Below are 27,203 nucleotides of genomic sequence, written 5' to 3'. Positions count from 1 at the left end.
ATGCTGGGTGGGGCTGGGCTGTTTTGGCCTCAGTAGGGGAGTGGCCCTCAGCAGTTTTCACCACCCTGGAGTCAACAAGGGCTCTTTGTACATCTAGTTTTACGTGAGTACTGGGGAATCGAACCCAAGCTAACAGGCTTTGCAAGCATGCACCTTTGGACGCTGAAGCATCTCTAACAAGGATTCTTTTATTTATTATTTTTTAATGTTTTATGTATATATTTATTGGAAAAGTTGAGAGAGAGAGGCAGATAGGGACTGGGTGCACCAGGACCTCCAGCCATTCATTGCAAACAAGCTCCAGAGGCATATGCCACCTTGTCCATCTGGCTTATGTGGGTCCTAGGGAATCGAACATGCAAGTGCCTTAACCACTAAGTCATCTACTCAGCCTCCAAGGTTTCTTTTCCTGTGTCTTTGCTCTTCCATGTCCCCAATCTTCCTAATCACGGAGCCCTCAAGAACCTTCTATTCTAGTCCCTCCCTCGATGTAATCCTGCCTCACAGCTTGCAAGTGCCCAGCCTGGCAGGAGCAGGGAGCAACACATCTGGGGGGAGGGGTCTCTCCATGGAGGGGAAGAGGGAAATGTTTTAGATTCCCCCCGCCCCAGGAGACAGTGCTAGAAAAAAATAAGTAAAACTACTGCAGTTTTTGGAGTTCCCTGGGAAACTTACTCATCCTTCAAAACCCAGAAATGGGGAATCAGTTTCCCAGGGGGTAGAAAGGCAGTGTAAAGGCCCTGGGGCAGGAAGCAGTTGGACTCTGTTTGGGTGGGAGGTGTGGTTTAGCTTCCACAGTAAGGCAGGGTTGTAAGTCAGTGGAAGTGGGGCTGGGTTTTGTTGTTGTTGTTGTTGTTGCTGTTTGTTTTTTGTTTTTTTCTTCCTGAGATAAGGTCTTGCTCTAGCCCAGGCTGACCTGGAACTCACTCTGTGTAAACCCAGGCTGGCCTCAAACTCACAACGATCCTCTTACCTCTGCCTCCCAAGTGCTGGGCTTGCACCCCATCCAGCTAGGGGAAAGGGACTATAACAGGGCCCAAATCAGGGTCTTATGGAGCCCAGGCTGTCCTCTGTTAGATTTTGGGAAGGCTAGCCTTGAACTTCTGATCCTTTTGCTTCCACTTGAGATTTGTTTTATTTTCAGAAGCCAACAACTTCATAAACCGAAGCATGCCAAGAAAGAGCTTAAATGTGCAGATCAGGGAGGGTGAGCTCACTGGGGACCCAGGGTGGGGGCAGGGGTTCCTATGACAGGGACTGTCCAGGGTGTGAAGGAAGAGCTTTGGGGGTTGGTCACACAGGTGGCTGGGTCTTTGCCGTCGGGGGAAGGGGCACCAGGCCACCCAGCATTCCTGAGCATCCGGTTATTGGGTAAGGTGGCCACTTCTCTCCACGTCCCTGTGCTTTGGCCCATGTCCAGAGCTGTCACCACAGGTGTTTTTGTGGACACTTGGAGGAAACCTGCATCTGCCTTCTGGCTGTCACCAGCTCTGTACAGCCATCCTGAAACCTTCTTACAAATGAGGAAACCGAGGTGCAGCCAGCCATTCTCTCCCTCCAGCATAGCTGACACCATCTGATCACAAGTGTCCTGATGTTTCTGTCTCCTGGTACCTGAGGCTGGGCAGTCCCTAGCTTCCTCACAGTTCTGATCCAGTGCTCCGTTAATTGACTTACAGGAGTTCCTGGGAAAATCTCACCTAACAGAGAAAACTTACCATCTCAATTCCCTAAGGCAGGCAGGACCCAGATGTCATTCAAAGTGCATAGAATCTCAGGCCCCCATTAGGCCTTTCCACAGGAAGGATGTTGGGAGTCCAGAAGGTTTTAGCAGGTTAGAGGATCTTGTGTGATGTCAACAACCCAGCTTCAGAAGCCAGTCTATCGCTCTCTTCTAGCTCCATCACGCATCTCGGGAGACAGGCTTTACTACTGACTGCCACTCCATGCAGGGCAGAGGGCTTTTCAGCCACCATAACTTTTCCCTTGGTGGTAGTGTCCTTTTAGGGGACAGAAAATGACAGTCTGTCCTCTGCAGTCCAGCACCTTGATGCACAGCTGTCATCCCAGCGCTTAGTAGGTTGAGGCAGGAAGATCAGGTATTCAAAGCCAGCCTGGGCAACATAAGACGAGGCTCAAAATAAACGACAAATACATACATATTTATATGTAATAAAATAAGGCAGGGCATGGTGGTACAGGCCTTTCATCCCTGCATTTGGGAGGCAGAGGTAGGAGGTTCACCAGGAGTTCAGGGCCAGCCTGAGACTACATGGTGAATTTCATGTCAGCCTGGACTACAGTGAAACCCTACCTCCAAAAAAACAACAACAAAAATAATAAGAATAAAATGAATCACTCTCTGGCCAAGGGCACTTTTTCATACCCACTTCCTATTCTGGTTTTGCTCCCATAGAGACATTTCAAAAGGGAACCTTCATGTCACCAAGAATGGAAAACCAGTTTCTCTTGCCATAAATAGAAGGAAAGCAAAAACCATGAAATGAGAGGAAAGCCAGGTTTTCCGTCCTTGGTGCCACATATGCCTGAGTGGCATTCGAGGCAGGCAGGGATGCTGAAGCCCCACACACCCTGGAGCACCGAAGGTACTGTCCCCATGGGGCTTGGATCAAGCCAGCACACAGTGGGTGCTCAGCACATGTCTGCATCATTGCGATTGCGCCCCAGCAGGCCCTGCACTCACTCACTTCTTGGGGACAAGGGGCTGAGGTGTGGGCTGGGGGCCTCAGCTAGGGAAGATGGAAGTTCCCAACCAGCCTTAGGCTGTCCCCACCCACGGTCCTGTGGTCCCCTGCCATCCTGTGTCATGTGAGTGAAATCATGGCTGGACATTAATGAATGAGCAAATGAATGAAAGAGCAGGTGGTGCCCAAGGAAGAAAGCCCTCCCTCCACATCTGCTGTGGGAACGGGTAGCTCTGGCCATGGGGCTTCCCTGCTGCCTCCAGAAAGGGCACAGCTGGGAAGTGCCTGTATGGGGGACAGGTAGCTTGACAGAAACCGAGAAACAGGCAGGTCCTTCTACAGGGTTGGTGAGGTGGCTCACGCTTTTAATCCGAGCGCTTGGAGGTAGGAGGAGAGAGAGAACAGAGTGAGTTCCAGGTCAGCCTGGGCTACAGAGAGAGAATTTACCAGGAAAAACAAAAACAGAGGAGGCCAGGCTGGAGAAATGGTTCAGCAGTTACTAGGCACTTGCTTGCAAAGCCTGCCAGCCCAGGTTTATTCAGTTCCCCAGTACCCACGTAAAGCCAGATGCACAAACTGGCTGGCACACCCATTCGCTCTCTCTCTGCTTGTGAATATAAATGAATTAAAAAATATGTAAGAATAAAAAATAAAAAGTAGCCGGGCGTGGTGGCACAGGCCTTTAATCCCAGCACTCGGGAAGCAGAGGTAGAAGGATCGCCGTGAGTTCAAGGCCACCTGAGACTACATAGTGAATTCCAAGTCAGCCTGGGCTAGAGTGAGACCTTACCTCAAAAAACCAAAAAATAAAAAGAATGTAAGAGCTGGGCATAATCCCAGCACTAAGGAGGCAGAAGTAGGAGTATCAAGTTCAAGGCCACCCTGAGACTACATAATGAATTCCAGGTCAGCCTGGACTAGAGTGAGACTCTACCTCAAAAAAACAAACAAAAAAAAGGCTTAGCAGTTAAGGCACTTGCTTGCAAAGCCTAAGGACCCAGGATTGATTCTCTAGAGCCCACCTAAACCAGATGCAGGTAGTGGTCTGGAGTTCCTTTGCAGTGGCTGGTGGCTCTGGCACGCTCATTCTCCCTCTCTCTAATAAGTAAATAAATAAAATTAAAATACTTAAAAAATTTAAAAGCCTGGGTGTGGTGGGACACGCCTTTAATCCCAGCATTGAAACACTGAGTTTCAGACCACCCTAAGACTACATAGTGAGTTCAAGGTCAGCCTGGGCTAGAGTGAGACTACCTCAGAAAACCGAAAAAAACAATGTGTGGGAGGGGTCTCAGTATGAGCAGACTGGGACCCCCGAAGGGCGGCGGAGGCGCAGGGTTAACCGCGGGTCAGTAACGTCAGCAAAAACGTTGCGCGAGGTGGGGGCAGGGACGTCACTTCCCCGAGAGTCAGGCAGGGCGGGGAAACTGAGGCACCGGAAAGCGGGAGGTGTGGCTGGTCCGCTTCCTATCTCTGGAGCCCCAGGTCCCTGTCGGGAGGAACTGGGTTTGGGACTTTTTTGTCTTGCTTCAGCGCAAAGACACTTTCTTACAAAGCCACCGGCCCCCGCGTGCCCGGCACTTGGGCCTGTTTCCCCAGTGCACCGTGGGGACCGCGGAGAGTCACCGTGCGTAGCGGCTCAGCCCGGGAGAAAGGAAGGAGCTTGGGGGGGGGCCCGCAGTGGAGGGTGACCCCATCCCTCCTTCCCCGACAGCCCCTCCCCCTTCCCGGGCCCGCGGCTGGGATCCAGTGCTGGGGGAGGGGCTCCTGCGGTTCCCAGGCCGCGCGCTGCCTTGAGGTTCCGACCTTCTGCCCGCGCCCCAGGGACTGGCAGAGCTGTCGCCTGATTTGATGTCTGATAGGACCTTGAGGTGTCGAGTTTACCCGCCTAGGAGCTACTGTCATTTCGAGTCACTACAGCTCTGGGTCAGGTATTCCTTCACCCTGTACTCCGCACACATGGCCACAGATGGGTAAACTGAAGTAGTAAGTCTCCAAAGAAGGAGCCAAGGCGGGGTGTGGGCCAGGTGGCAGAAGGCTGACCCAGCAGCCTCATGTTCTGGGTGTAACTCAAAAAAATGTGGAATGCGGGCTGGAGAAATGGCTTAGCGGTTAAGGCGCTTGCCTCCAAAGTCAAAGGACCACGGTTCAATTTCCCAGGACCCACATAAACCAGATGCACAAAGTGCCACATGCACATCTGGAGTTATTTGCAGTGGCTGGAGGTCTTGGTGTGCCCATTCTCTCATTCCATCTCTAGCTGCCTCTCTCAAATAAAAAAAAAAGCGTGAGAAGGAAAATACTTGGTAGCAGAGGCCAGTAAGTTAAAAAGGAGACATAAAGGGAAGAGAAAGGAAGGGAGGAGGGTACTTAACAGGTTGATACTGTATATATATAAGTACAATGATTGTAATGGCAGGTAATATGATGAAGAATGGAATTTCAAAGGGGAAAGTGTGGGGAGCGAGGGAATTACCATGGGATATTTTTTTATAATCATGGAAAATGTTAATAAAAATTTAAAAATTAAAAAAAAAGAAAAAAGTAAAAAAAAAATAATGTGGAATGAGGCTAGAGAGATGGCCTAGTAGTTAAGGAACTTGCCTGCAAAGCCTAAGGACTCATGTTTGACTCTCCAGGTTCCATGTAAGCTAGACGCACAAGGTGGCGCAGGTATCTGGAGTTCAGTTACAGTAGCTGGAGGCCCTGGCCTGCCAATCCTTTCTGCCTGATTAAAAAATAATAAAAACGTGGAATGGGGATGGAGAGATGGCTCAGTGGTTTAGGCACTTGCCAGCAAAGCCTAAGTCCCTGGGCTCAGTTCCCCAGTACCCACATAAAGCCAGATGCACAAAGTGGCACATGCATCTGGAGTTCATTGCAGTGGTTGGAGACCCCAGCGTGCCCATTGAGGTGTTCTTGCTCCCTCTCTCTCTCTTTTCTTGCAAATAATTTTTTTTTTTCAAGGTAGGGTGTCACTCTAGCCCAGGCTGACCTGGAATTCACTATGGAGTCTCAGAGTGGCCTCAAACTCAGGACAATCCTCCTACCTCTGCCTCCTGAGTGCTGGGATTAAAGGTGTGCGCCACCACGCCCAGCTAAATTATTTTTTTAAATGTGGATTGTGAGCTGGAGAGATGGATTAGTGGTTAACGCATTTGCCAGCAAAGCCAAAGGATCCAGGTTCAATTCCCCAATACCCATGTAAAGCCAGATGCACAAGTGGCTCATGTGTCTCCTAGAGAGAGAGAGAGAGAGAGAGAGTGGGTAGGCCAAGGCCTCCAACCACTGCAAACGAACTCCAGATGCATGCACCCTCTCGTGCATCTGGCTTATATGGGTCCTGGAAATTGAACCAGGATTCTTTTTTTTTTTAAATATTTTTATTTTATTTTATTTATTTGAGAGTGACAGACAGAGAGAAAGACAGATGGAGAGAGAGAATGGGCGCGCCAGGGCTTCCAACCTCTGCAAACGAACTCCAGACGCGTGCGCCCCCTTGTGCATCTGGCTAACGTGGGACCTGGAGAACCGAGCCTCGAACCGGGGTCCTTAGGCTTCACAGGCAAGCGCTTAACCGCTAAGCCATCTCTCCAGCCCTGAACCAGGATTCTTTGGCTTTGTAGGCAAATGTCTTAACTGCTAGGCCATCTCTCCAGCCCCCAAATATTTTTAAAAATTTAAAAATGTAGATTGTAACTCAGGTGGTAATAAAAGGTACCAGGAAACAATTGCCTGGAGAAAGGAGCCTGGGGGTTGTGGCATCAACAGGTGGATAGAAGAGGGCATTAGCCCATGAGAGGGTGTTTCTGAGCATGCATAAAAGGCCCCTGGGCAGGAAATTGGCTAGTGTTGAAGGGAAATGAGTGGTGGCCAGCAGTGGTGGGTGACAATGGAGGAGATCCCTGGGGGCAACTAGAGACTCAGCAACCAAGGGTTTCTCTGGATCTTGGCAGCCCATGACAGCTGTTCCTCCAATTTCCCCACCACTGTCCCATACTCCCAAGAAGGCTCAGGTTGGAAAGCAGCTACATTCTTCATGGTGGCCAGCGCTGGCCAAGGGCCCCACCTTCCCCAGCCGTGCCTACTCTACCCAGCCCTTGTCTATGTCAGCAATGTCCAATACTCCCACAAGAAGAGGGGGCTCATGTAGACTGTGCATGTGGGGAGCAAAAAGGTAGGCATTGAGGTCTCCCAGCATTGTCCCAAATCTGGGTAAAAATAGCTGTGCCCCCTGCAAGGAGACAGCTATGATGGCAGCTTGGCTGCAGTGATGACAATGTGCCTAGAGGAGCATCACAAGGCCCAGTTGCTATGGTGATGGTGACTCAGAGGCAGAGGCAGGTAGTGGCATCTGGTACCAGGCTGCCCACCCCTGCCTGACCAGTGCTCTATATCCTGCCCAACTCCCACCATACAGCCTCTACCCAGGATGGGGTCTCCTGAGCCTGTGAAAGGTGGGGTGCCCCACAGGACATGGACACAGGGTTCCACAGACTGTCTAGGCACCAGCAGGAATGTGACAAAATTGAATTCTCATGACCCAGACCTGGGGGCCAAGTAGTTGTCCAGGCCCCCCCATTCTCTCATTCATTCACCCCCTCTCCATCTATATGTCCATCACCACTCTCTCCCATATGTATGTGTGTGTATATATATGTTTTGTTATGTTTTTTTTTGAGGTAGGGTCTCTCTCTAGCCCAGGCTGACCTGGAATTCACTATGTACTCTCAGGCTGCCCTTAAACTCAAAGGAATCCTCCACCTCTGCCTCCCAAATGCTGGGATTAAAGGCGTGCACCACCATGCTAGGATATATATTTATCCATTCCATCACCTACCCATCCACTAACCCATACATCCATCTATCCACCCATCAATCCCTCCATCTGTCTATTTGTCTCTATATCTGTCCATCCACCCTGTTCATCCATTCAGACCCCAGTGTTCCAATGTTCTAGGCACAAGATTGTGGCCTTTTCTGGGCTGTCACTGGGTCAGTGCAGGGTCTGGAGTAGGAGTCTTCAGGTCCTTCACAGCCACTCAGACCACAGACTTGGAGGTGAGACCCAGTCCCATCCTTCTGCTCCTCATCTCCCCTTCTGACATTTCAGAGTCTCCACTATGGCCCACAGCAGCTGTGGCCCTGTTTCTCCCCTGTGCTTGTTCCACTGTGAGTTTGGCACACCTACTGTCTACAGCAGGGCCTCAGCAACCCATTCCTCACTCACGTGGACTTTGTGGTGCTTAAATCCTTGGTTCCTTTTTCCAGCTCTCCTTTTTTTCTCCAGAGCATAAAGACTCAGGAGATGACATTTGGGAGGCTGAGGCAGAAGGAATATCTAGTTTGAGGCCAACCTTGGTAACTTAATGAGTTCTAAGCCAGTCAGAGCTATACAATGTCATATCTAAAAAAAAAAAAAAAAAAGACTGGAGAGACAGCTTAGTGATTAAGGTGCTTGCCTGCAAAGCCAAAGGACCCCATTCAATTTCCCAGGACCCACATAAGCCAGCCACACAAGGTGGCACATGAATCTGGAGTTCATTTGCAGTGGCTAGAGGCCCTGGCATGCCCATTCTCTTTCTATCTACCTCTCTCAAATAAATAATAATAAAAACCTCTTTAAAATAAATAAATAAGCCAGGCGTGGTGGCGCACGCCTTTAATCCCAGCACTCGGGAGGCAGAGGTAGGAGGATCGCCGAGAGTTCAAGGCCATCCTGAGACTACATAGTGAATTCCAGGTCAGCCTGAGCCAGAGTGAGACCCTACCTCGAAAAACCAAAAAAAAAAAAAATAAATAAAATAAATAAATAAATAAATAAATAGCCAGGCATGGTGGTGCATATCTTTAATCCCAGCACTTGAAAGGCAGAGGTAGGAGGATCACCATGAGTTCAAGGCCACCTTTGAATTCTACATAGTGAATTCCAGGTCAGCCTGGGCTAGAGTAAAACTCTCAAAAACAAAAAAATAAGTAAATAAATAAAAAATAAAATAGAGGGGAAGAGAGAAAATAATCCAGGCTTCCTAAGACTGGCAGGTCAGGGAGGCCAACTCCTTGGACTAGACATGTCTAGGATGACTCACCCTCCCCAAGGGATAATGACGTGGGGCAGTGTGGCTGCCTGACAGAGCACCTGCTGTGTGCCAGCTGTGCTGCATCTCTTGGCTCACTGGCACACAGTCAACTTACGGAATCCCCGGCACACCAGCTTGCACCTGGCCCCTGGCCTTTCCAACTGCCATTCCCTCTGGAGTGATTGCTCTCTGAATCTCTCCTGGGTGAGTCGTCATGTTTTCTGTGTTGCTCTCCTGCCTCTTTTCTTGGATCTCTAGAAAGGTAAGAACCTGGCCAAGAGGACAAAGTGGGCCACACTGGGACCACAGGCCCTGTGGAGACCTGGACTTGAATCCTTCTGCCTTAGCCTCCCAGGCACAGGACCACAGGCCTACACCACCATTTTTAAAAATTTATTTATATATTTTTGTTTTAAGACAGAGTTTCACTCTAGCCCAGGTTGACCTGGAAGTCACTCTGTAGCTAAGGTTGGCCTTGAATTCACTGTGATCCTTCTGCCTCTGAGTGCTGTCTTAGGGGTGGAACCACACCAGCCCTACATCTTTAGTAAGAACTGTACTTAAGAAAGCAGCTCTGGGGCTGGAGAGATGGCTTGGCGGTTAAACGCTTGCCTATGAAGCCTATGAAGCCTAAGGACCCTGGTTCAAGGCTCAATTCCTCAGGACCCATGTTACCCAGATGCACAAAGGGGCGCACACATCTGGAGTTTGTTTGCAGAGGCTGGAGGCCCTGGCACGCCCACTCTTTCTCTCTCTCTCTGCCTCTTTCTCTATTTAAGAGCTTAAATAAAAATAAATAAAACAAAAAAAGCAGCTCTGCCGTGCATGGCGAGGCACACCTTTAATCCCAGCACTTGGGAGGCAGAGGGAGGAGGATCACCGTGAATTCAAGGCCAGCCTGAGACTACTTAGTGAATTCCAGGTCAGCCTGGGCTAGAGGGAGACCCTATCTTGAAAAAACAAAAAAGGAAATAAAGCAGCTCTGAAGAGAATGGCTCTGAGTTGAGAGACTTAACCCTTCCAACTGCACACACTCACCTCTCCCCCACTATTTATGCAAAATGTAAAGCATTAAGTCATAGAGGTCTCTGTGGTCAAGATCATGAGGTTCAGAAAACAGTCCTTAAAGGGCTCCCCTCCACAGCTGCAGGGACGGAGGCACAGTCCCTTCTGCTCTCCCTGGACAAAGGCTCAGAAGGGCAGTGGGGACAGACCTGGCATATGTGGTACTGTGTGGGAAGGCAGGCTAGAGGAGTGGGGAGTATTTTTAGGCACTGAATGCAGCCCTGAAGTATGTCCATGGCCACTCCCAAGAGCAGGCTGGGCAACTCCAGCAGAGGAGAGCAGGCATGAGTCATCACAGGGTGGCCACAGGGGCGGCCCAGTGGGAGAGAGCTGGACCCCGAAGGATGATGGATAGAGGTGAATATTGGCTGGCTGAGTCCAAGGGCAGTGGCCTAGGACTGTTGCCAGGGAGGGCCGCTGGAGAAATCCCTGGGTCCCCAGTGGACAAGTTGTTCTCATTGACCCCAGAGCTTGTAAGGTTGAAAGGGGACTGCAGGTGTCCAGAAGCTGCCACGCCTACTGGTCTGTGCATTTATTTTTCTGAGGTAGGGTCTCACTCTAGCCTAGGCTGACCTGGAATTCACTTTGTTGTCTCAGGCTGGCCTTGAACTCAAAGCAATCCTTCTTCCTCAGTCTCCAGAGTGCCGGGATTGAAAGCATGCGCCACCACAGGGGGGTAGTGTGCATGTATTGAATATGTGCTCTATACCAGACTGACTCTTAGGAGATCACTGAACACTTGTAAACCCGTCCAGAGGATCACTCACGTCCACATCACGCACTAAATGCTTGCTGTATACCAAGTTGGAACTAGGGTGATCACTATGCCATCCATTTGAGAGTTTGCTGTGCACCAGTAGTCCCAGGGCGATCACAGCAATATACACTTGTATACCACAGTAGTCATAAAATATTTACTGGCATATTCTGAGGTGGAGGTGCAGTTACCACTATGGACTGTCGAGGAAACTGAGGCACAGTGGGTTAAACTTCCCAGGCACCTCACTCATGTGCTTTGAACCCTGTCCAGCAGTGCCTCATAGGATGGCTGCGGGGGTGGGAGCGGGGAGATCTGAGCCTCCTCACAGGCACCTCAAGCCCTCTCCTATGTAGCCAAACACCACAGCAATGGCTTTTTATGTCTTGGCTCAGAATGGGCCTGGAGCCCACCCGGGTTCTGAAGAGACTCAGGGATGGCCTCAGAGGCTGGGGTGCTGGTCAGGTGACAGCAGCAAAGGCAGGGCGGATGGGCAGACAGTGCCAGGGCTCCTCTTCCACTGTGGAACAGGCCCAGCATTCTTCAAACCTAGGTGCTCCTGGCAGACTTTTCCAATCTTTATTTGAGAGAGAGAGAAAGAGGCAAATAAATGGGTGTACAAGGGACTTCAGCTGCTGCAAATGAACTCCAGATACATGTGTCACCTTGTGTGTCTGGCTTATGTGGGTCCTGAGTCCTGTGGCTTTGCAAGCAAGCACCTTAACCACTATGCTAAGCCATTTCTCCACACCCCCCCCCCTTTTGAGGTCTCCTGTAGCTCACACTGATCTTGAACTTCTGATCCTCCTGCCTCAGTTTGAGTGCTGGGATGAGGGATGACAGGTATGTGCCACCATGCTCAGTATATGTGCTACTGGCTGAGGTGGCCCCCTGGGCTGCCTTGTGTAGGGAAGGCAGGCACCTCACCTGCAAAGCCACAACCCGACCCTGTCAGGTGTTTTTTTCTTTCTTTCTTTTTTTTTTTTTTTGTTTGTTTTTCAAGGTAGGGTCTCTCTCTAGTCCAGGCTGACATGACCAGGAATTCACTATGTAGTCTCAGGGTTGTCTTAAACTCACAGCGATCCTCCTACCTCTGCCTCCCAAGTGCTGAGATTAAAGGTGTGCACCACCACACCCGGCCTTGTCAGTTCTTGAATGTTCCCTTGTTGCCTTCCTGATCATGTGCCCTGCCCTTTCTTCTTAGTGAAGTGTTTGTGTGTGGCCAGCCTCGGATGGGGGCTCTGCCTGCTGGTGGCTGTGTGCCAGATTTCCACACCTTGGCAGCTTTTGGCCCACCGGGGACATTAAGCCAACTGCACCAGCTGGGTGGGTGTTCATCCTTCTGTCCACAGGGGCGGGGAGTGTGGGTCCTGTGCTGCTGGAGACCCCACTGAGTCACTCTGGGGCTGGCCCTGGGTAGGAGACAGCCCACAGGAGACAGCTGTGGTCAGGCAACAGTCCTGGCATGGCTCCAAGGACCTGGAAGTGGAGCTGAGTAGCACTCTGACTTCTCCCCTCCTCCCAGGTTCCTGGAAGCAACCACTCAGGAAGACCAAAACTGTGCACACTCAGAAGCTTCTGGAACTGCTGAGCCTGGAATGCCAGGTGGCTCTAGAACTGGGGAGGAGACAGGATGTCGCCCTCCAAGCAGAGCCACAAGATCATGCCCTCAGCAGGGACGTGCTCCTAGGACAGGGACAGTCCAAGGATGGAAAAAACAGACCTGAAACAAGAGGAGCCGGAGGGGGCATGGGGACACACGCCTAAGGAACAGTCTGAGCCAAAGCTGAAAATTTTTTTTCTTGTTTTCAAGGTAGGATCTCACTCTAACCCAGGCTGAACTGGAACTAACTGTGTAGTCTGGGGCTGGCCTCGAACTCACAGTGATCCTCCTACCTCTGCTTCCCAGAGTGCTGGGGTTAAAGGTGCCCACCACCATGCATGGCTAAAAGATCTTTAACACAAATGTGACTCAGCAGCCCTCAGACTGGCTGAGAGGGGTGTACCACCAGGCCTGATGAAAAGTCCTTCTCAGCTGGGCATAGGGCACCTGGGAGGCAGAAATAGGGGGATCAATGGGCTAGAGAGAGATCCTGCCTTGAAAAACCAAAAGACCTTTACTTGTATGTGGAGGCCAGAGGACAACCTTATGTACTGCCATCTTTAAAATAAAATAGGTCTTTCTGGGTGTGGTGGCACACATCTTTTTAATCCCAGCCCTCAGGAGGTAAAGGTGGGAGGATTACAGTGAGTTTGAGGGCCACCCTGAGACTACATAGTGAATTCCAGGTTGGCCTGGGCTAAAGTGAGACCCTACCTTGGAAAAAAGAAAAAAAAAAAAAAAAAAAAGACAGGTCTCCCATCTGCCAGGGCCAGAAGGACCTTTGTCTACACCTCCCAAGCACTAATTACAGGTGTGCCACCACTGTATATGGGTGCCTGGGACAGGAATCAGACTCTTGCTCCTGTGAGGCCAGCGCTATGCACATAGCCATCTCTAGCCCCAGCTGACAGTGCCAAGGCTACAGAAGCTAGCTCCATGGCAGAAGCATCCCCCCAGGGCAGGTCTTGACAAGATGAACACATGTCCAGGGGGACAGACTGACAAAGAAAAAAAACGCGTTTTCTCAAAGTGCTGACCCGGCATCTGGATTGGCAAGACCCAGATGTGGGAAGGGGACACGTGCTTTTGGACTCTTCATCTGGAGTTCCACAGGTAGTTGTGGCCACAGATACTATGGAAAAGCATGGGGTGGAGAGTAGAACACATGGCTCCTGTCAGGGCCAACCTATACTCTGGATACTCAGCACCTCTCCAGCCCAGAGGAGAAATGTGACAACCTTGTGGACTGGGACTCTAGGAGGAACCCCACTTTCTGATGCCACTCTGACAAGGGGTCTCAGGTGAGTCTAGGGCCGACAGACAATGGCCTTGAACTCCTGATCCTCCTACCTCCACCTCCCAAGTGTCAGGATGACAGGCATTTGCCACTGTGCCCAGCTATGGACGCAAGTCTTGGTCACCCTACCAGGATGGGCAGTACAAAGGGATGAGGATGTGTCCCAGGACATGGGACTGCAGCCCTGGGTGGGAAGCACTTTGATGACACTGGCAGGTGGCATCATTCAGGGGAGGCAGTGAAGGGCTAGGACTGGTGGAGCAGAGCTGCCTTTATTTCTGTAACAGAGACATAGGATGGGCTGGGCTTGGGGTCCATTAGGGCGTGGGCAGGGTCAGGTGGTCCTATGGACGGGAAGGCTCCAGGTGTCATTCTCAGTGCTGGCCACTCAGTGCCTCACAGGCTCCAGTGCGAACCACAAAGCCACTGCACCCAGAAAACCGCCAGCTCTTCCTACAATGAAGCTTCCAGATAGTCACTGGCTGGAGGGAGGGCAGCGGGTCACAAAACCAGATCACAAGTGACACTTCCCGCAATTCAACGACATGTCTGATGGCAGATGGCTGGCTCCATCCACTCACTCACTGCTTGCCCGCCTGCCGGCCCGGCTTCTTCTCAGGCTGGCCCCGGCCTGTGCCCGGAATCCCACCCCGGCCACGGCCACCAAACACACCTGCGGACAGAGAAGGTGACAACATCAGGCCAGCACCCCCTGCCAGCCCAGGAGCCATAACTGACCAAGTGTGTCAAGGGACAAGGGGGTGTACAGCAGGTGGTGACAGAGGTCTCTCCCATTCCAAGGGACTTGGTAGAAGGTTGAAGTCTGATTCTTCCTGCTCCTGGGCTCAGTGCCCAGCCAACTCCAGCTTGCTTTGCAGCCCATGGCCCTGGGCACTGACTACCTTCCAGCAAGATGGGGGGAAGTTCAGGCTGTTGGGGATAACTCCCAGTCCCTGGCCTAGCACCCCTACCTCGGCCAACACCTCCCATGCCTCGACCCTTCTGCTGCTTTTGCTGCTGCGGCCCGCCACGTCCACGGCCCTTGGCCACAGCCTCCTCGCGCACCATGTCGATGATCTCATCAGGGATACGGAGGTACTTTATGGTGCTGCCCCGGATGTAGCACTCTGGCATCCGCCAGAACTTGTCACCATCCTATAAAGGGAGCAAAGACCATCACATAGACTGGCCAAAGATGGGTCAGGACAGCCCCTGGGTGTAGGATATATCCCTAGCAGGGAACCCAAGGTGCACCAGAAGACCCATCCTCTGCTCTGAGTGCCAAGGACCTCCTGGCATATTGGCCTGGTCTGTTTTTTCTTTTTTTCTCTTCTATGCAAGGTCTCACCGTAGCTCAGGCTGACTTAATTACTCACTATATAGTCTCAGGCTGGCCTCAACCTCACAGCAATCCTCCTACCTCTTGCTGGGATTAAAGGTGTGCACACCCATCTTAAATTCTTAAAAACCTAATTTGCAAGTGTAAATGATGTGTGGGCATGCCACGGTGCAAAGGACATGTGGCTCTCTCCTTCCACCTTGTTCGAGATAAGAGTTGTGCTGCTGCGAAGCCAGACTCCTATGAGCACCGGAACACATGGAGTCTGTAGCATGCTAGGGTAGACTCATGCACTGTCTGGCTTCGATGCTGAGTTCAAGACTCCAGTCAGCAGAATGAGTGCCTTTTCCCAATGGGCCATCGCCTTAGCCCCTTAACTTGATTTCTGTGAGAATGTCTCATGTATCCCAGACTGGCTTCCAAATCCCTGTGTAGCTGAAGATGACTCTGAGCTCCTGATCCTCCTGCCTCCGCCTCCATGTGCTGAGATGACAGGAAGAGGTGTATACCACACTGCCTGCTTGTGGGAAGTAAACCCCACAACGACATCTGTTCTTCAGAAGGGCTGGGACTCAAGATCCTCTTGCTTCAGCCTCCCAGGTGTCTGCATGGCCAGCCGCACGGAGGACCTGACCCTAGGAAGCAGTGCCGGGGACACTCACCCGGGACGTGCAGATGACCTCGCGCAGGTTGATGTTCATCCAGTTGTCGCAGCTCACCAGGTGCCCATTGTATGTTTCTCCATTCTTCAGCTCCACCAGCTGAAGAGGGAAGACCACTGTCAGTGTGGCCCAGAGTCCAGCTGGAGACACCCCACAGGGTGCTAACTCACACCCCAGCCATGGGTGTGCTGGGTTCTGAAGTCACAGGACCTTGGGTGCAGCTACGAGGAAAACTGAGGGGTTGGGCTCAGGGGCAGAGAAAGTGCCTCATAGCCATAAGGACTCAGGTATGTCCCCAGCACTAACATGAACTAAAACCTCACATTAGCTGGTCGTGGTAGTTCACACCTGTGGATCTAACACTGAGAAAGGAGGCTGGCAAGTTCATGGCCTAGGTTCACAACTACCAGAGGCGAGGCCACAGCTTAATACAGAGCACACTGGCCTACTATGTGTGAAGCTGTAGCTGCCATCCCTAGCACTGCACTAAAGAAAAGCAAATACCTCTGGGGTCTTCCCAAGGGAAAGAAGCAAGGAAAGGCATGCATTCCCTGCAGTTGACCTGTTCCCAACAGCATGAGGCAGAGAGTGGAAAGGACAAATCCAGCGTGGCCATTCAATGGCAGAGTGCTACCAGCCAGGAAAAGGAGCAGACTCGAACACAGGCTGTGCTGTGGATGGGCCTCAAGAGCATAACTCTGAGGTGTGAGACAGGAAGAGAATGTGGCCACATTCACAGAAATGCCCCAAAGAGGCAAATGCAGGGATAGGAAGGCAATCAGAGGTGGCCAGAGCTGGAAGGGAAACTAGGGTATGAATATGCTATGTGCCATCAAGCTGTTCATGCATTCATCCATCCATCTTTGCCCTACTGGGGATCAAGTCCTGGGCCATGTGCATTCTGGGCTAGGCCTCCACCAACTGAACTCTATAGGCTCCATCCTTTTCATTTTGAAATAGGGACTCAATGAGTTGCTGGACCAGGCCTGGAAATGGTTATGTACAAGGACCCAGGTTTGAACCCTAACACCAACTAAAAAAAAAAAAAAAAGTAAACCTGGGCTTAGTGATTAAGGCACTTGCCTGTGACGCTTAAGGACCTAGGTTCAACTCCCCAAAACCCATGTAAGCCAGATGCACAAGGTGATGTGTGTTTGGAGTTTGTTTGCAGTGGCTGGAGGTCCTGGTGTGCCCATCTTTCTCTCTCCCTAATAAATAAGTAAAATATTTTTTTAAAAAAGTAAACCCGAGTCTCTCCCTAGGCAGGAGTTCCCCTTTCCTAGAATTAAGATTCCTAGAATTAAACCTGAACCTGGCATTGTGGTTTGTTAAGCTCAGCCCCAAAACTTGGCATCAGGGCTGGTTAGCTCAGCTCCCTTTTAGAACCTGTAAATAACCACAATTTGGGTCTCTAGGTGGGCTTTACCCCCTCTGGTCTACTCCCTGCAGGAACTCATCATACCATCTCCTCTTTCCTTCTCTTAAACTAATAAAGTCTCTCTAAACTTAAGTACCAGAGTGAGTTCCAAGTCAACCTGGGCTAGAGTGAGACCCTGCCTTAAAAAAATACCATAAAGAGGCTGGAGCAATGGCTTAGCGATGAAGGTGTTTGCCTGCGACACTTAAGGACTCAGGTCCCATGTAAGCTACACGCAAAAGATGACACAAGCACGCAAGGTCGCACATGTGCACAAAGTGGTGCACGCATCTGGAGTTCAATTACAATGGCTGGAGGCTCTGGCATACCAATTCTCTCTCATAAAAAAAAAGGCCAAGCATGATGGTACATGCCTTTAATCCCAGCACCTGGGAGGCAGAGGTAAGAGGATAACCATGAGTTCGAGGCCACACTGAGACTACATAGTGAATTCCAGGTCAGTCTGGGCTAGAGTGAGACCCTACCTTGAAAAACCAAAAACTACAAAAGGGTTTGAGAGAGAAAAGGGTTGGAGAGGTAGCTTAGCAGTTAAGATGCTTGCCTGTGAAGCCTAGAGACTCGGGTTCAAATACCCACGTAAGCCAGATGTACAAGGTGGCGCATGCATCTGGAGTTCATTTGCAGTGACTAGAAGCCCTAGTATACTCATTTTTTTCTCTCTCTCTCTCTTTGCCTCTTTTTCTCTCTCCCAACAAAATTAACTAAATAAAAATACCCCCCTAAAAAAAGTTATATGAGGGCTGGAGAGATGGCTTACTGGTTAAGCGCTTGCCTGTGAAGCCTAAGGACCCCGGTTCGAGGCTCAGTTCCCCAGGTCCCATGTTAGCCAGATGCACAAGGGGGCATATACGTCTGGAGTTCGTTTGCAGAGGCTGGAAGCCCTAGTGTGCCCATTCTCTCTCTCCCTCTGTCTTTCTCTCTGTGTCTGTTGCTCTCAAATAAATAAATTTAAAAAAAAGTTATATGAGGTGAAATGACTATCTTCAGCCCCTGAATTTCCTTTCCTTTTTTTCTGACAGAGGATATCTTGCTATGAAGGCCAGTCTGGCAGAAAACTTGCGATGCTGCACATGGAACCCTGACCTTGCACAAGTGGGGCAAACACACTACGCACCAGCCAAGCCCCAGCTCAACTTGTCCATGACTCTCAACTAGCACATGGGGTTCTTTTCAGGGGTTTGGACACAGGGTAGCTGTGGCCACACTACTCACCATGGGATGGTTCTGTGCCGTCTTCAGCAGGGACAAGGGCAGCTGTAAAGCAATCACAGTCCTGAGGAGTCTATTCAGGCTGGACTGGGCCTCCCGTGGGGCTGGAACCAGTGACCAGGAGCACACTGTCCTCCTGTTAGGGAAGAACCATGCCTGTCCCCTCCCAGACAGTAGCCACAGGCTATACACTCACTCTGTGGACCTTTCTTTCTTTCTTTTTGGTTTTTCAAGGTAGGGTCTCATTCTAGTCCAGGCTGACCTGGAACTCACTATGTAGTCTCAGGGTGGCCTCGAACTCACTGTGATTCACCTACCTCTGCATCCCAAGTGCTGGGATTAAAGGCGAGCGCCACCACGGCTGGGTTTTTTTTTCCTTTTTCCTTTTTTTTTTTTTGAGGTAAGGCTTCACTCTAGCCTAGGCTGACCTGGAGTTCAAGATGTTCTTGAACTCACAGTGATCCTCCTACCTCTGCCTCCCAAGTGCTGGGATTAAAGGTGTGTGTCATCATGCACTGATTTTTTTTTTAAGGCAGGATCTAGCCAAGGCTAACCTGGAATTTATTATGTAGTTTCAGGCTGGTCTTGAACTCACAGTGATCCTCCTACCTCATCCTCCCTAGTACTGGGATTAAAGCTGTGAGCCACCATATCTGGCTCCTTTCATTTGGTGAGGGTGTGTGTGTGTGTATGTGTAGGCATGCATGTAGACAACCTTGGGTGTTACCCTTAGGAACACTATCCACCTCCTTCAAGATTCCTAAGATCCTCCTCCCTAACATTGGGATTACAGGCACATGTCACCCTTTTTTTTTCAAGGTAGGGACTTGCTCTAGGTGGCCTGGAACTCACAGTGATCCTCCTACCTCTGCCACCAAGTGCTGGGATTAAAGGCGTGTGTCACCATGCCAGGCCCATACATGGTTTTACGTGGGTGCTGGGGGTCTGAATTCAGGTCCCCTTGCTTGTAAGACAAGCACTTTAGCCAGTAAGCTGTCTCCTAAGTTCCTGCTTTGAACCAAGGTCTCGCTATGCAGCCCAGGCTGGACTTGAATTTGCAGCAATTCTGTCTCCACCTCCTAAGTGTTAGAATGACAGGTGTGTAACCAGATACATGGTGTTTTTTCCAATACTTTTTAGACAGTGTCTATGTAGTCCTGGTTGTCCTCAAACTCACAGCAACCTCCCACATGTAGCTTCCTATGTCTCCACGGCTCTGGGGATGAAGCCAGGGCTTCCACTCTTGGCAAGGACCCTATCTGAGCCCAACCTGGATAGTGTTTCTCACTGGGAATAAGGCATCTCTTCTTTCAAAACAAAACATGACCAGGTCCCCAGGATTGCCTCAGGGCTTTCAGAAAGGGTGAGTCAGAGAGTAGCTCTGGGTCCCAGGAAGCATGGCCCTGAGCTGGAGGTGTGGCCCAGATCAGCTTGCAGCCTGGCATGTGATACCATGGTTCCATCCCTGGCACTGCAAAAACATACAAAAAGGGGGGGGGGCATCCAGCTAAGAAAATACCTCAGCTGGGGTTGGCTGTGATACACCTTTGGGTTGAATGTTTTTCTATCTACAAAGCCTGGTGAATTCCACTCCCAGCTCAACATAAACCAGGTGTGGTGGCACTCCTATTGTCCTAGCACTCAGGAGGTGGAGCAGGAAGGTGTTCAAAGCCAGCTTCATCTATACACGGACTCCAAGATCAACCTAAGTACATAAGACTGTGTCAAAAAAAAAAAAAAAAAAAAAGTCAGGGGCCTCACCATACCTGACCCTGGTGACTTTTTAAGGGTTAATAGACTTCCCTGAAAAAATAAAAATAGCCTTCCCAGAAAACTAGAGGGAACTAAATAGTTAATAACTAACCTTAAGATTAGAAAGTCAAAGAACAGAGACATCCAGTCCTCCCTAGACAATTATTCTAAAAAGCTATTCTGGGCTGGAGAGATGGCTTAGTGGTTAAGGCGCTTGCCTGCAAAGCTAAAGGACCTTAGTTCAATTCCCCAGTACCCACATAAGCCAGATGCACAACGTGGCACAGGCATCTGGAGTTTGTTTGCAATGGCTGGAAGCCCTGGCGCACCCATTCTCTCTCCCTCCCTCCCTCCTTTCCATCTCTCAAATAAGTAATTTTTTTTTTTTTTCAAAAAAAAGAGCCTACTCTGAGCAAGGACACACTAACTTTGATTCCTTATCTGCTTCCCTTGGACCTGCAGCTGATTCAGTCTGTTTGCCTTAGGATCCTCTGTATAAGTTTGAACCCCATCTTGACTCAGTGCTTCAGCCTTCATTCACGGGAAGGCTGCTGCCCCTCGCTGTACCTCTCAATACACTGTCTATAGAGATCAAGTATTCTTTTGCTTTTATATTACACTTTCCCTACAACTTTGGAGGGCCAATCACACCCTCCCCCCACCAGTGTCTTGGTTGGGTGTCTAGAGCCCCAACCACACAGTGGCAGGAAACCCAAAAGGCCTGTCTCAGAGGAAAGGAAGGTCCTCACAGCAAGGGGTGGCTCTGATGAAGGGGCTGGGGCAGAACCCTTTATCCCGCATCCCTGCTGAAGCCAACTTCCCCTGGCTGCTTCCTGGAAGGGCGGGGGAGGAAGAGGGGCGGCTGCTTGTGTGTGTGTGTGTGGGGGGGTGGCCTCAGCTTCAGGTCATCAGTGGTGGTTTATGCTGAATCTGGGCTACCTTGCACCCCAGGAACTGAATGAAGGCTGGGCTGCTGGGTGGCAGGGGGCCCAGCTTTCTTTCATCTTTAGCATTGAACACAATGAAGGTGGTTCAGTGGCTACTGAGGGAAGGCAAAGCACAGGCTGACACCTGCTGTGGCGTACACACATCTGCCACTTTGGGGACAAACCCTATGGACACCATATGACCCTGGCTGTGAGCAGCACAGCCTAGGAGGAACCAGTGATCCCTGCACTGTTGTAGGCAATCCCCCTTCAGTCAGGGAGACCCAGCACTCAGGAAGCCAAGGCAGGAGGACTGCCATGAGTTTGAGGGCAGCCTAGGTTACATAGTCAGCTTCAGGTCAGCGTGGGCTACATACTGAGTGAGACTTGTCCTCACAAAAGCTAATAAAAATAAATAAAAACCAGTGTGGTCATACATACCTGCTATCCCAGCACTCAGGAAACAGAGATAAGAGCATCAGAAGTTGAAGGTCACTACAATAAGGAGTTTATGGCCAGCCTGGGATACATGAGACCCCTTCTCAAAGAAACCAAACCAGGCCTGGCATGGTTGCATAGATCTTTAATCCCAGAACTTGGAAAGCTGAGGTAGAAGTGACACAAACAAACAAAACACACAAACAGGAAAAAAAAAAAAAAAAACCCTCAAGAAAACCAAACTGACCAAACAGAAAAATCCCATCCCCAAAGTGTTAGGGGCAGTGGGGGCTGGGGGCCTGTGTGAGGCCAGGGTTCCATCACAAAACACAAAAAACCAAACTGGAGGCAGAGCAGCACATCTGACCGCAGATGGTATGGGTGGGACTCCATGAACCTTACACCCCTGCTGGGAGGCCCAGGCCAGGGCCATTCCTGCAGCCTGACCTTTGTCCCTCCCTAGGCTGTCACTCTGCCTAAGGGCCCAGGGCACCCTTCCCTAGCCCTTCCCAAGGCTGGTGGCTGGGACATCACCTCCCTGGCTCAGTCTCCTAATGTCCACCCTGGACCTACAGCTGTTTGTTTCTATGGCAGGCAGCCGCTCTGTAATTACAGGGTGATTTATTACCAGTCTCCCCGGGGAGACAGAGATCTGGGTGGGTTTGGGCTGCCCACGCCTTGGCATCCATGAAGGATGGTAAACAAGTAACCCACCCAAGGAGTCTGGCCAACCTGCAGGTGAAGAAAAAGGGTGGCTGCTAGAGGAGGTACCATGGGGACAGGAAGCCTCACCGAGCCATCATGGAGATGGCAGCATCTACAACCCCACACCCTGCTGGAGACGGGGGTGGAGCAAGGGTGGGTGGGGTCTTCTAGATCCCGGAAGATGCTTCAAGGCTGGGCCAGGGGCCAATGGTGGAGCTGGTGAGCATGCGCAAGGACCTGGGTTCCATCCCCATTATGGCAAAACAACAAAAGCACAAACACAGGTGTAGAAAGGGGCCACCAAGTGAGGTGGGAGAAGGTGGCCACCCAGGTGACAGAGCCCTCTAGAGTTGGGGAAGTCACACGGGATTCTGGAAAGCTCTCAGGGCTCTAGCCCAGTGGCAAAGCACCTGCCAAGCACAAGGCTTTGGGCCGTGAACCCAAGGGTTTTTTGTTTATTTGTTTTTTTTCAAGGTAGAGTCTTGCTCTACCCAGGCTGACCTGGAACTCACTCTGTAGTCCCAGGCTGGCCTCGAACTCACAGCAATCCTCCTACATCTCTGTCTTCTGAGTGCTGGAATTAAAGATGTACAACCACCACACCAAAACCTCCAAAGTTTTAAGGCCAGGTGTCAAGGCACCCACCTTTAATCCCAGCACTCAGGAGGCTGAGGCAGGAGGATCTGTGTGAGCTTCAAGTCAGCCTGGGCCAGAGGAAGATCCTGTTTCAAAACAAACAAAAAAAGAAAAAATTTAAGTAACAGGCTGGAAAAATGGCTTAGTAGTTAAGGAGCTTTCCTGCAAAGCCTAAGGATCCAGGTTTCATTCCCCAGAACATAAATAATCCAGATGCATATAGTAGTGCATACGTCTGGAGTTTGTTTGCAGTGCTTAGAAGCCCTGGTGTGCCCATTCTCTCGCACATGCACACATAAATAAATAAATGTATATGTCTGTGAAGCCTAAGGACCCTGGCTCATTCTCCAGGTCCCACATAAGCCAGATGCACATGGTGGCGCATGCCTCTGGAGTTCATTTGTAGTGGCTAGAGGCCCTGGCGTTCCTATTCTCATTCTCTCTTTGTCTCTAATAAATAAATAAAAATAAACTTTAAAAAAAAATTGGGCTGAAAAAAAAAATTGGGCTGGAGAAATGGCTTAGTGGTTAAGATGCTTGCCTGCAAAGCCAAAGGACCCAGGTTTGATTCCCCAGGACTCATGTAAGCCAGCTTGAGCTAGAATGAGACACTGTTTCAAAAAACAAAAACAAAAAAATTAAGAGAATGCTTTATCTAAGTTTTCTATTTTTTTTTTTTTTTTTCGTGGTAGGGTCTTATTATCCTCCAAACTGACCTGGAATTCACTATGCAGTCTCAGAGTGACCTTGAACTCACAATGATCTTCCTACCTCTGCTTCCCAAGTGCTGGGATTAAAGGTGTGTGCCACAACATTTAGCTTAGGTTTTCTTTTACTATGTAGGGTCCCATGAACAGGCCAGGACTAGAATTCAGAAGGCCTGATGGGTTTCCACCCTTACTACTCACTTAGGTCTTACCTTCTATTCTGACTGAGCACAGGGAACTGAGAGTGTTTGCAACTGTTCCCACCCAGCCGACCTGGAGGGCCACACCTCCAGGGAAGTTCCAAGACTTGAGAACCTTTTTAGAGAGTTGGGGAGGTCCGGGGGCGGGGACTGAAGAGATGGTTTAGATTAAAGAGCTTGTGTGCAAAGCCAGGACCCACATAAGCCAGATGCACAAAGTGGCACATTCGTCTGGAATTTGTTTGCAATGGCTGGAGGCCCTGGCGCGCTCATTTATATCCTCTCAAATAATGGAATGAGTCCTTACCTTGCTTGGGACATTGAGAATTTACGTGGGACAATTTATGGGGTTAATTCTGTTGATCAAGTACTTGCTTAGCATGCAGGAAGACAGAGTATGATGGTGCACACATGCCATCTCACTCAGCAGTTGGGAACCTTAGGTAGGAGGATCATGAGTTTAAGACCACTTTGGGTTACATACTGAGACCTTATCTCACAAAAACCAAATTAAGAGCGGGGTGTGGTGGCGCATGCCTTTAATCCCAGCACTGGGGAGGCAGAGGTAGGAGGATCACCATGAGTTCGAGGCCACCCTGAGACTACATAGTGAATTCCAGGTCAGCCTGGGCCAGAGTGAGACCCTACCTCAAAAAAATCAAAAAACCAAAAACAAACAAACAAAAAACCAAATAAACCAACAATAAAAACCAAATATGTGGGGGGGAAGAGATATGATGGAGAGTGGAGTTGTGAAGAGGAATGTGTGTGGGGGGAACTATGGCTTATTGTCTATAACTATGGAAGTTATCAATAATAAAAAAAAAAATGAGGAGCTGGAGAGATGGCTTAGCGGTTAAGGCGTTTGACAGCAAAGCCAAAGCATGCCGGTTCAATTCTCCAGGACCCACATGAGCCAGATGCACAAGGGGGCGCAGGCATCTGGAGTTCGTTTGCAGTGGCTGAAGGCCCTGGCATGCCCATTCTCTGTCTCTTTCTCTCTCAAATACATAATTAAAAAAAAAGAAACAAAAAGAAATACTCATCCCAGTGCGGTATCCCACGCCTTTAAGCCCACAACTCAGGAGGCAGAGGTAGAAGGATCCCAGAAGGCCAGCCTGAGACTACATAGTGAACCAGGTCAGCAGGAGCTACAGCAAACCCCTCCCCCGCAAAAAAAAAAAAAAAAAAAAATCCTTCCACCCAGGGGTTACGAGACAGAAGTTTCCAGTCATTTGTCCCCTGTGCCAAGGCACCACCAGTGCCGGCATGTGGCACGAAGCCCTTTTCTCTGAGCCTGCACAACTGGACGTCAGGCTGTCACCCCACTCCAGAGATTCCATGTGGTTTTGCTGTGGCTCTGAGTTCCTCTTTCACCAACCAAAAGGAAGAATTTTGTCATGGCATGCTATGTGACCAGGAGACTTGATGTCCCTTTCGCTGCGCTTTTTTCAGCCGGGGCGTGTGCAGCTCAACCACCGTGCAACACAAACCCAAGTCGGCCAATCGCGCCTCAAGACACAGCTCAGCCCCGGCCCCGCCAAGCGGAAGTCATGCTTTCCAGCCAGAGGTAGCCTGCACCGGAAGAGCTCGTCGCAGCCCCTCCTCGGTCCCTAAACTCGCTGTCCCCAAATGAGAAAAAAAAAAGAGAGAGAGACTGCAGACAAACACCCACGTGGACGGGCTGGACGAGCACTAAATAAGCGACACCTATGGAATGTGTGCCTCAGTTTCTCCGACACGGGCAGGGGGCGGGACTAAACAAGGAATGTACGTGTGTTCCACGCCTAGCATTCGCCCCGCGTCCCCAAAGGTCCCGGAAGGCTACGTGCCCCGCCGCCACAACACCCCACCGTCACCGTGCCCTCACCATGTCGTCGGCAGGGACCTAACTTGCCCACCAGTTGCACGGTCCGCGCTCCCACCGACGGTCACTCTGTGGCGCGCCACTAGCTGAAAAGGAGTGGCACAGGCGCGAGCCAATCAGCGAGTGCCTCTCTTGGGCAGCACAACCAATCACTGAGGGTCAGGGCGGGGTCTGCCGGGGAAGGTAGGCCTGGTGGGCCGTAATAAGGGGAGCGGCTGTAAAGTGCATCCGACAAGTGATGCAAAAAGTCGCAGGGCATCGTGCTCCGGCAGGGTGCCTTGTGGGTAGTGGCGCATGCGCACACCGAGCGCTCAGTGTTCTTGGGCTCCCCGCAGTGGGCGATGGTAGTCGGTGCCCCTGATAGCCAGGCCTTAGTGGAAGTCGAGGCTTCTGCTGACTTGTGGGATGTGCCTGGTACTGCCATTCCTGTTATTATCATCTGTTTATTATTATTCAGTAAGATAAAGACATCTTGAACTCAGACGCGCCGAACAGGGTGATCTACATTTACCAAGTCGGGTGCTTTGTGCAGGCGAGAGACTCGAAACTGAGGACTTGGGTCATTTCTGGCATTTTACATTATGTATGTATGTATGTGTATTTTGACACAGGATCTCATGTAGCCCAGGCTGGTCTTGAATTCTACTGTCTGATCCTCTGGAGTGCTGGGATGACATTTTTCTTCTTTAGGCAGATGCGTGTGTGCGTATTAGTGGGTGTGCAGTGCTTGTATGTGCCTGTGCCTGTGAAGTGTCAGAGGTTGATGTCGGGTGTCTTCCTCCATCACTCTCTATTTTATTTATTTATTTAGGGTTTTTTCCTAGGTAGGGTCTCACTCTAGTCCAGGCTGACCTGGAGCTCACAGTAGTCCTCCTACTTCTGCCACCACACCTGGCACTTTCTGTTCTATTTAATGAAGCAGAATTGCTTATTGAATCCAGAGCTGGACAATTCATCTACCCAACTTGGCCCAGGGACCCCATGTCTCTGTCTGTCCAGTGTTGGGATTCCAGGAGGAGCCATACCTGCCCAGGATTCACATGACTGTTAGAAATCAAAAGTCAGGGTTGCACACTTACACTTTATCCATGGAGCCATCGTCCTAATCTGGTCCACCTCTTTTGAGACAGAGTCTTCATTGACCTGGAGCTCACCAATTACACTAGGCTACATAACCAGCAAGCCCCAGGGAAACTTTTGTCTCACTTCCCTAAATCTGGGACCCCATACACAGCGTTTGTAGGTTCTGGGTATGAAACTCAGGTCCTCATGCTTGCAAAGTAAGCACTTGTCAGACTGAATCATGTCTTCAGCCCTCATTTCTTTATCTTCACTTTCATTATCTTATTTATTATTTTTGGTTTTTTTTTTTTTGGTTTTTCAAGGTAAGATCTCACTCTAGCCCAGGCTGTCCTGGAATTCACTATGTAGTCTCAGGGTGGCCTTTAACTCAAGGAAGTCCTCCTACCTCTGAAGCCTCCTGAGTGCTAGGATTAAAGGCATACACCACCACACCTGGCCTTTAATTAATTAATTTATTTATTTATTTATTTATTGTTTTTTTGAGGTGTGGTCTCACTCTAGCTCAGGCTGACCTGGAATTCACTATGTGGTTTCAGGGTGGCCTCGAACTCACACAGATCCTCCTACCTCTGCCTCCTGAGTGCTGGGATTAAACGCATGCACCACCATATTTTTATTTTATTTTTTATGAGAGAGCGTATGCCAGAGAATTTGCTCACCAGGGCCTCCAGCTACTGTAGTCAAACTCCAGACGTGTGCGCCACCTTGTGTACATGTGTGTGACCTTGCACACT

At 50.2% G+C, this 27,203-nt stretch overlaps 1 protein-coding gene across 3 annotated transcripts; it reads right to left on the bottom strand.

Moving 5' to 3' along the window:
• Positions 1 to 13,760: 13,760 nt before the first annotated feature.
• On the bottom strand, positions 13,761 to 25,536 carry Lsm4 (LSM4 homolog, U6 small nuclear RNA and mRNA degradation associated). 3 transcript variants are annotated; one of them, XM_045141980.1, is made up of 5 exons: positions 25,390 to 25,536; positions 18,159 to 18,291; positions 15,509 to 15,607; positions 14,479 to 14,662; positions 13,761 to 14,180 (listed from the first exon to the last, which is right to left on the bottom strand). In XM_045141980.1, exons 2-5 carry the CDS (start codon positions 18,159 to 18,161, stop codon positions 14,089 to 14,091), a joined length of 378 nt encoding a protein of 125 aa, XP_044997915.1. In that variant the 5' UTR covers positions 18,162 to 18,291; positions 25,390 to 25,536; the 3' UTR covers positions 13,761 to 14,088. The 3 variants fall into 3 exon arrangements, with proteins under 3 accessions (XP_044997915.1, XP_044997914.1, XP_044997916.1); XM_045141979.1 differs by having other exon boundaries at positions 18,159 to 18,200; positions 25,390 to 25,529; XM_045141981.1 differs by lacking the exon at positions 25,390 to 25,536 and adding an exon at positions 22,622 to 22,683 and having other exon boundaries at positions 18,159 to 18,200.
• Between the last annotated feature and the right edge of the window lie 1,667 nt (positions 25,537 to 27,203).

The sequence above is a fragment of the Jaculus jaculus genome, chromosome 1 (assembly GCF_020740685.1).
Source record: "Jaculus jaculus isolate mJacJac1 chromosome 1, mJacJac1.mat.Y.cur, whole genome shotgun sequence".
Lineage (NCBI taxonomy): Eukaryota > Metazoa > Chordata > Mammalia > Rodentia > Dipodidae > Jaculus > Jaculus jaculus.
The sequence above is the reverse complement of the archived record's forward strand: the minus strand, read 5'-3'. Positions and strand labels throughout refer to the sequence as shown.